Source organism: Eschrichtius robustus, chromosome X (assembly GCF_028021215.1).
Source record: "Eschrichtius robustus isolate mEscRob2 chromosome X, mEscRob2.pri, whole genome shotgun sequence".
Classification (NCBI taxonomy): Eukaryota; Metazoa; Chordata; class Mammalia; order Artiodactyla; family Eschrichtiidae; genus Eschrichtius; species Eschrichtius robustus.
The window spans coordinates 133859022-133867724 of NC_090845.1; the positions used below are offsets into that span (position 1 = coordinate 133859022).

At 41.1% G+C, this 8703-nt stretch overlaps 1 protein-coding gene across 1 annotated transcript; it reads right to left on the reverse strand.

The window, feature by feature from the left end:
• Window positions 1-1684: 1684 nt before the first annotated feature.
• LOC137757151 (ubiquitin carboxyl-terminal hydrolase 26-like) lies at window positions 1685-4360 on the reverse strand. The gene has a single exon (XM_068533779.1). The coding sequence runs from the start codon at window positions 4358-4360 to the stop codon at window positions 1685-1687; it is 2676 nt and encodes an 891-aa protein (XP_068389880.1).
• Between the last annotated feature and the right edge of the window lie 4343 nt (window positions 4361-8703).

Below are 8703 nucleotides of genomic sequence, written 5' to 3' on the forward strand. Positions count from 1 at the left end.
GCACAGGCTCCAGACGCGCAGGCTCGGTAGTTGTGGCTCACGGGCCTAGTTGCTCCGCGGCATGTGGGATCCTCCCAGACCAGGGCTCGAACCCGTGTCCCCCGCACTGGCAGGCGGACTCCCAATCACTGCACCACCAGGGAAGCCCTGAATTCTTAATCTTCTATTTGAAATAACAATATAGCAGGTAGATAGCACACAGCCACTCACTGTGCACTAAGAATTTCTTCTCACAGGGCAGTGATGGATTCCACCCAAGCTATCTGTCCCAGAGGACAGAGCCTCCCTTCTTCCCTTTTTGATTTGCCCTGCGTTTGGAAGTGCGACACGCTGAAGAGCAGCACGTGCAAGATGTATAATACCTTATACTCCGCACCCAAAATTTTTAATTTCTGAAAACTACTGGCATCTTCATTCTCCTTTCAAAATAACTTTTCCCTCACCCTTACCAAAACTCTTGCTTTGATGCCTATGTAAACTGGGTTCAGATTTAACCGTTCTATTAGAAGTCAAATATCTGAAATTGGGAAACCAAAGTGTCACTCTCCTCCTCTCAATCTAACTCCAACCTTATCCTTCAACTGCTTCAGCCGCCGAAGTGCTACACAAGTTGAACAAATCTCTCATTATTGTGTCTGCGACTCCTTCTTCCATGGGAGTGATTAATTCAATCTAAGAAACTCCCCCCACTCTACCTCAGCAGTCTTCAGCTCCCATTGAGACCTGTTTCTAGATACACTGTGCTCTGAACAAACTTTGTTTCCCAAACTTTGGAATCTGGTTTTCCCCTTAGAGGGCATTTTTAAACTTTCCCACACCACTGAATTCCCGTTCACCTCTTTAAGGGCATCCAGGATTAAGAGCATCAACAAGCTCTTGGATTAATACAGCCGTACTAAAACTGTACCCCATACGCAAGGGGACACGCCCATTTTGGGAAAGGTGGGACTGAAAGTTCAATCCTTTTATACGATGTGAGAAAGCCTCTTAGTACAAGTCATTTGTTAATAACAAAGGTACAAGGCATTACAGACTCACTGCCTCAAAGACAGCAAAAGGCTAAGTTACAGAGAAGGCACGAGCTTAATATCAGAATTACTAAATCCCTGAATCACATGAATTACAGAATATGACCACCTCAGGATCCATCAGGCTTTTACCCAGAAGCCGATCATATCCAGGCACAAGTTTTTTGACATTGTATCAAATCAGTAACAAGACTTTCAAATCCTACAAGTACACTTTAAAGCATGCATTGTTTATTCATTCAAGGAGTTAAGGCCGCCACACTGTAAAGTACAGGGAAGTAAAAGGAATTTTGCATTAGTCTTACAATGTCAGGTAAAGATTGCCCCAGGTTTCATATGAAGTTCTGGTAATCAATGTTCCTTTTAGGCAATGCAAGTGCCCCTCTAAAAAGAGCAACATGGCACGGTGGGCTTAGATCACCAAGAACAGTTTGCTAGCATACAGGAAAAGGTGTTCAATTTCTTGAGGGCAAGTCAACTTCCCCATCCTCAAGGTTTAAACTTGACGGTATATAGCTCCTTTGGCATTGAGCAAATTTCCTGCCATGGAGTCAAAGAGGCCATCAAGCGGATGAATCTGATGAGGGGTGTTCTTTTACTACTTCTGAGTCTACTTCTTTTACTACTCCTGCCTCTGTGCTATGAGGCTGGGAGTTCTATTCCCTTCCCAACAGCTCTTCAAAGATCTCATTGTGCATGTAAAAGAAGATGTAGCCAGTGCAAAGCCTAGCCTCCTGCATTGGGGCCTCCTGGATACTTGATACTTGTAGGTCGCTATAAGTCAACCACTCTCGCCTCTCAAAGTTGTAGGCATCGCTGATATAATGCCCAGAGAGCCTTTTTTTTCCAAGATGGCTGATAACACCGATGAGCCGATAGTCATGACTATCTCCCATCTTGGCTTCTCTTTTTGGTATGTCGGTAGAGATGTCTACCGGTTCCACATCTGAAGAGCCCTTGTTTCCAGGGTCTTCATTGGAACCCAACGCACCTAGGGAATTCACCTTGGCTCCCTGGAAACTTAATTCCGTAGGTCTTCTGCATTTCTCTGTGTACCACTGGGTATCTGGCTTGGGAAGTCTTCGAAGCAGTGCCAGCCAAAGGTCTTGTTCACAGAGTCTCATGCCCTCATAAGGTTGGGTGTCTTCGGGCACTTGGCAAGATTCTTCTGCCATTCTGTTTTTTTTATCTTTACAAAATTCTTCGGTGGTCTCGGCCACGCTCTCAAAATCTGCAGACATATTGGTTCTCTTGTATTTCTTTAGTTTTGGATTTTCAGGCCCTTTGTAACATGTATCTGGGCTGCTGCTGGTGGGTAGACCTTTCAGAGAAAGGGAGCTGTCTTCCAGATTCATCATTAGGCCTACTGCTAACAGCTCTCTTGCAATGGCTGCTCCATGTCCTGTGTTTACCAATGTGGACTCTATTATATCTAGTTTAGAATATTTTCCCAGGTCTTTTTGCTGCCGTACTCCTCTTGAACCTTTATGAAGAGTCTGGCGTTTTTGTGGTTCAGACTCTTTGTCTGATCTAATGTGTGGAGCCAAAGGATCCTTGGATTCCGAGGTCTGCTTTGTTGAAGCTGTCGATGAACTGACGGTTTCAGAATTCATCTTTTGAAAGACTTTAAAGACTTGGGAAGCCCTAAGAGGTGCATTCTTGCTTAAGGGAAGCGGCGGTTTGGTGGTTTCATTGCAATGGGAGGATAACTTTAAGTATTTGTTAATAATGACTTTGCGGTCATCTTTCTTTAAGGACCAAAACTCATTAAATTTATAGCGTTTAAGATGAACAATGAGGACCCTGGGTAGCCTACTGAATTTATGCACTGCAGTAGAACTCCTGTGGTTACACTTTTCACATTTATACTCAAGTTCTTCTCCTTCAAAGAAAAGATCAAAACTCGACTGAACAGACAAGGGAAGTGCTTGTTTTCCCTGGGGAAGATTTACGGAGAGAGAATCATTGAGCTCTGTCTTATGAACAACATGCCCACAGGCTTTGCAAATAATTGAGTGCAGCAACTCGAAATTAAAATTGTTCAGGACAGGGCAAATGAGACCCTTGGTGTCAGCACTACCAGCAGAAACCTGTTGAGGTGAATTTCCTTCTTCAGATTCAATTTTAGTCTTCCCAATTGTGGTTAATTTTCCCACGTTTTGTTTCACCTGGTCTAAACAGTGACCTAAAAACTCATGCGCATCGTTCTCCACGTTGTCAGAGAATATCTCTGCAACTGCTGAAATGGCTTTTTTAATATTCACAAGTAACTCCTCCTTGATTTTTATGTTATAAGTATCTTTCAAAACAAGCAGCCGTACCAAGCATATGCTAAGTGCATCAAGGGGAATTTTATCCCGTGAGAAGCCCAGCTTGAGTAAATCATCAGCAAAAGATGGCACAGAAAATAAGGACTGTAAAACTGAGTTGATATAGCAGCTGTTTCCCAAATTGGGGAGGCCCTGCCACAGTTTCTGTGGGTAAAATTCAAAGATCGTTTTGAGTTTCTGCCAGTCTGGGTCACTTTCACCATACCCTGATCCTAAGAGAAATGCTAAATATATTTTCTCAGACAGTCTTTGGAGAAGATCAGTGACATCTAGGTAATAAGAGTTTCCAGTAGAATCGATCTTGAATGAAGGTCCAAGTTTCAATTTATTATTCCGTTCTAACCTTAATTTTTTCTTATTGTGGCTTACACATCTCAAGGTGTTCATCTTTGACTTCTTTCTTCTCACAAAGGTATTCTCTTGCAGGAAGCTCTTATTCATCTCTGAGCCAGATGATGGCTTCCTTTTCCTCTTCCCATATCTATTTTCTAATAACCCGTCACAGGTAAAGCTTAGTGATTCTGATGCAAACAAAGCCATCTTCATATCATCAGGTGTTTCATTTCTTTCTTTCTCAAAAGGTTGACTACTTGACGTGTTACAAAACGATGTCCCCTCACCTACCTTCTCTATTGTTGTACTGGCAAAGATACTCCCATCCCTATCAGGTCTTACGGGTGGTTGAAGATGATTTTGATGGAATCTATTCAGGAACATCTTCAAGTTTTTGGCATCTCTGGAGGATAATCTTTCAATAAACAGTAAGTCATTAGTTTGGAAAGTTAAATGCAGATAATTTTGGTCTTCTCCATAGGGTCTAAGGACTATGTTTTTAATATTATTACTTAAATGAAATGCTGTGTATTCTCCATTAGCAAGGGAGATGACCAACGTAACGTTCCTCCCTTTTTCCACTATTTCAATGCATGCTTCATCTAGTTCAGTTATCCCAGTCTGCATGTTCCATATTTGGACAAAACCATGTACCATTAGAGCAGCCATGATTTCTCTATAAATAAAATACACATATCCTGAATTATCGACAATCAATCTGTTGGCCAGTCCACCTCTGGAGACAACACCAAAGAAATAGTTCTTTAGTTCTCTATGTAGAATGATCCTGTTTCAAGTGTTAGTTTTATCCTAGAGCCTCTTCAAGCTCTGGATATCCAGCTCTTTAGTGATAAAACCAATATGCTTCGAGAACTGTCCACGGTTGCATGAAGGCAGAGTCTTGATTCCCAAGTTAAGACTGCTACTGTAAAGAAAATCAAGAAAAATTATTTAAGCTATCAGAGAAATGCCTGGATAGAACTCAAACTCTACTCCCATACACTAAATCTTCTTTCCAGTGCAATACTAGACTCCATTCTGATTAATTTCCACACTTCAACTGAAATCATTAAACACTTGGAAGACTTTCAGTACACAGCTGAAGAGCACAATGAACAGTGTCTCGTGTGTGTGTGTGTGTGTGTATATATATATATATATATATATATATATATATATATATATATATATATAATATGCTAATCCTCCTGTCATAGAATGACCCCACGTGGCAAGCACAATAAGTGAATAAGAAAGTGAGAGGCCCTATGCAGCCCTCAACCCAATAACAGATGGAGAGTTCAATCTACCGCCTTCCAAATCCTGTTATGTCCCTTTCTTTCATGTGGCACCAGGGTAATAAGTCCATACATTCTACCCCATGTGGGGTGAGGGCCTACCACTGCTTAAAGCAGGTATCAAAGAATTGGCTAACTCCAGCTCTGGCCACAGGGTCCACATAACCTGAGCTCGCTCCCTGTACTCAAAGCCAGCCGGGAAGGATCGGGTGTACTTAATCACTCAAAATTTAAAATTTCTGAATAACTCTGTAGTGAACCAATCTGAATTAATGAATAGCTAAACACTTAGCACTACAAATGTTTGTATGAGAAAGCATATGTCCAAGAATTGATTGGAAGATTTTTCTCCTGCATAGTTAAATATTCTTCCTGAATTTTGTCTATGTTATTAACTTGCTCAGCAAACCCTGTCTTTATGAATAATACTAAATGAAACTTCTGCTCAATCCCTATCCAAATTATCAAAAACTCGAAACTGGTGGAGCATACATTAATGACATTTTTGTTTTATCAAGTATTTTATCTATCAACCTACGTTCAGTAAAGTAGGGATTGCACCCATCCACATAAAAAAAGTGCATATACGTCTAAGTGAGAGAATGATCATATTTGCCATAGTGGAAACGAGGCCCTAAAAACTTTCAAGCACCACAGCAAACTCGAGGGTCTGGATTATTTATAGCTCACTCTCCTACTATAGATGCTACGTAAGAGTTTATTTCCTCTCCACAAAAAAGTCTTAATTGCTCCTATTTCAACCACTTGAGAGAACCTATACAACCCCGGAACAACTTCTAGCCTGCATTTAAAAATGCTGTGACCCCAGCTGATCTGTATTTATCAAAAATTGTTGTCCATTCTTTCTAATGATAGCTGAAATAATCTAGACCCTCATGGCATTTCCACTCTCTGCTTTCAAAAACACAGTTAAGAGACATGTGTTTCCAAAACAATGGCCCTATTTGTTATACCTTCTTCCCAGTTCAACCTGCTTACATTTCATTCCAGAATTAAGGAGACTTCTTTGAACCCAACGAGCGTGGGCAGTGAAGATTAAAAACCATATTGCTGACGCACAGTTGAGCAGTCTAGCCACTGCTCACTTCCTGGCACATTTTAAGCTTAAAATCCCCTTTCTTGATTCTGCCTCATCACTCAAAGGCTTTTAGGGCTTCCTTTGACTGTTAAGTTTTTTGGGAAGATTTTAAACTAAAATGTATCTGTTCTCTCAAACTCCGCTGGAGAGAACTTTGTGACTATTCTATGTAGCCTACACCAGATTCAAAACATACGGATGACGACTGCATTCAAAAGTTATGAAAGCCAAGGTACTTTTCTCTCATTTTACCCACAAACTCAGTCCATTAAGTTTGATTGATCACCTACTAGCACAACACACTGGGCTAGCTGCTGATCTCAAAGTATAGCCAGAAGCTCATAAAGCTGCACTACTCGTATCAGATTTGGAGGCATGACCTATGGTGTCAAGAAGCTGGCCATAAGGTAAAAATACTCCTGGTAGAAATGTCTGCTTTGTTGTTAATTTACTAATTCACTTTACATTGATCTTCTTGGTCACTGAGTATTTGCTGAGCATCTGCCCTATGCTGATTATGACTTCCTGAGTGTCTGCTCCACGCCAGGTATTGTGGTCAGTGCTCTCAGGGACAAAAGGATGTAAGCACTCACTGTACCTAAACAATTTAGACTCTAAATGTCACTGTGTAAACACCACAATTGAAAAGGGTCTTGCTTCCAGTGGGAGAATCTGGGAAAATATCCTTTCACTGCCATTTTCTGGACCTTGACACATACTCAGGGTGGGAGCAGTGTTTTGTAAAAGAGAGGGTCTCCTGGACTGAGATTTCTCAAGCCCTGCCCACAACTCTGCAAAATGATGAGGCTTAACCTCATCTTTTGCAGGGCAAACAAGAAATTGGCCCTTGGGAAGCATGCCTACAAACTTGAGAACCCAGAAACCCAGGTTATTAATTCTTTAGTAAGATAATTTAATGAGTACTTGTGAGCCTTCTATTTACCCTCTGGATCCTGTATTTCCACCATTCATGCTTTCATTATTTCAAGAATTAGAAAAACCTGAAAACCAATGAGAATACACCTTTCAAAGTTGAATATGCATTTCTCATTCCCAAAGCATTCGTTACAAAAGGAGAAAATCTGGAGGTAGTTACAGCCTGGAGGCAGGTGAATAAACCCAGAAGGCCCTTTAGGCTCAGTGACTATGAGAAAGTAACATCTCTATGTCAGATCTCTTCCACTGGCATCTGATTACAACTGTAATTACCTATATAAACTCAAATATGTGTTTATTTCACTGAATAGGTGGGGGTCAAGGTATAGAAGGTGGTTTGGTACAAGTGATGAGCTTTAATTATCATGTTATTTTACAGCTTCTTAAGTTTGAAAACATTTGAAGTGAGAGAACAAAGATAAACCTAGCATATGGTGAGAAATCCTGCTCAGTTATTCAAGCAAGCCTCACTGGATAGAAATGATGAAGGACCCATGAGGTGATATGCTAGCCGCTGTATGCACTAAGTAGAAAAGACGGGGCCAGATAATTACCATAGAGGTTTCCAATAATTTCTGGGTATCTCCACAAAGCCCAGGCAAGAGCTCTGAAAAACCCAACAACTTCAACTCACACTTATTTTAAACTAAACATAGTTTAGTGACCTTGGATAAGCCAAATATGCTATCGGGGCCATTAAACTAACTGAAAAACGATCATCTAAGCTTCTTTTGAGGACTCCATGCTATGAGACTATGATTCTCGCTAGAATATACTTAATAAGCACATTGAATTTCCCAAAACAGTGCAAAATGAAAGGTATTTTCCCCACCAATTAGATGACATGTATTGAATCTGGGCTTGGAAACTATGGTTACCATACAAAAAATATTGTTATGAATATGCTGGTTTTGGCAAATGGGGAGAGGGGAGTCTCAAAACCCAACAAGCATTCGTTATCCATTCATTCTTGAAACAAATTTGTACGGCATACTAGCAAGCGTTGTATTAAGCACTAGCTATAGAAGAATAAAAAGAATTTTTAAAAATCCCAAGCTTTCATAAAACTTTCATTCTAGCAGGGGGATAATAATATACGAACATAAAATATATAGAATGCCAGATGGTGGTAACTGCCAAAGAAAACATCAAGTTAAGGGAACAGGGCGTGCCAGTGCTGACGGAGACGTGCTTGCTGCCTTATATAGAGTGGCCTGGGAAGGCCTGACTGATGAGGATGTCTTGAAGGAAGTGAGGACGCAAACACTTAGATGCAGGGTGCTCCAGGCAGGAGGAAGAATAAATAACGAGGCCCTCAGGTGGGAGTGTGCTTGACACGTCAGAAACAGAAAGCAGACCAGCTTGGCTGGAAAACAGTGAAGAAATTTCAAGAGAAAGAAGGTGCGAACGTTTTGTAAACCAACCAACCAACCAAACCAACCAACCAACCAACCAACCAACCAACCAACCAGGAGAGTGAACGGGCTAGTAACCTTGCAGCACAAAGGGTCCACTTAAGGCTAGTGGCCATGAATTTACAGCGAAACCAATCAGCACGCTTGTCTTCTTCTCCAGCTATACTCAGCTGCCCAGCTGCCATGGTGCAGATGTGTAATAGGCAGAGCCTTGAATTTAACTTTGCTCGAGATTTTGCCATTCATAAAGAGCCAAGTAAGAGG

Excerpts from the sequence above, each read along its gene's own strand:
- LOC137757151 (XM_068533779.1), bottom strand. The coding sequence starts at position 4,360 with ATGGCTGCTCTAATGGTACATGGTTTTGTCCAAATATGGAACATGCAG.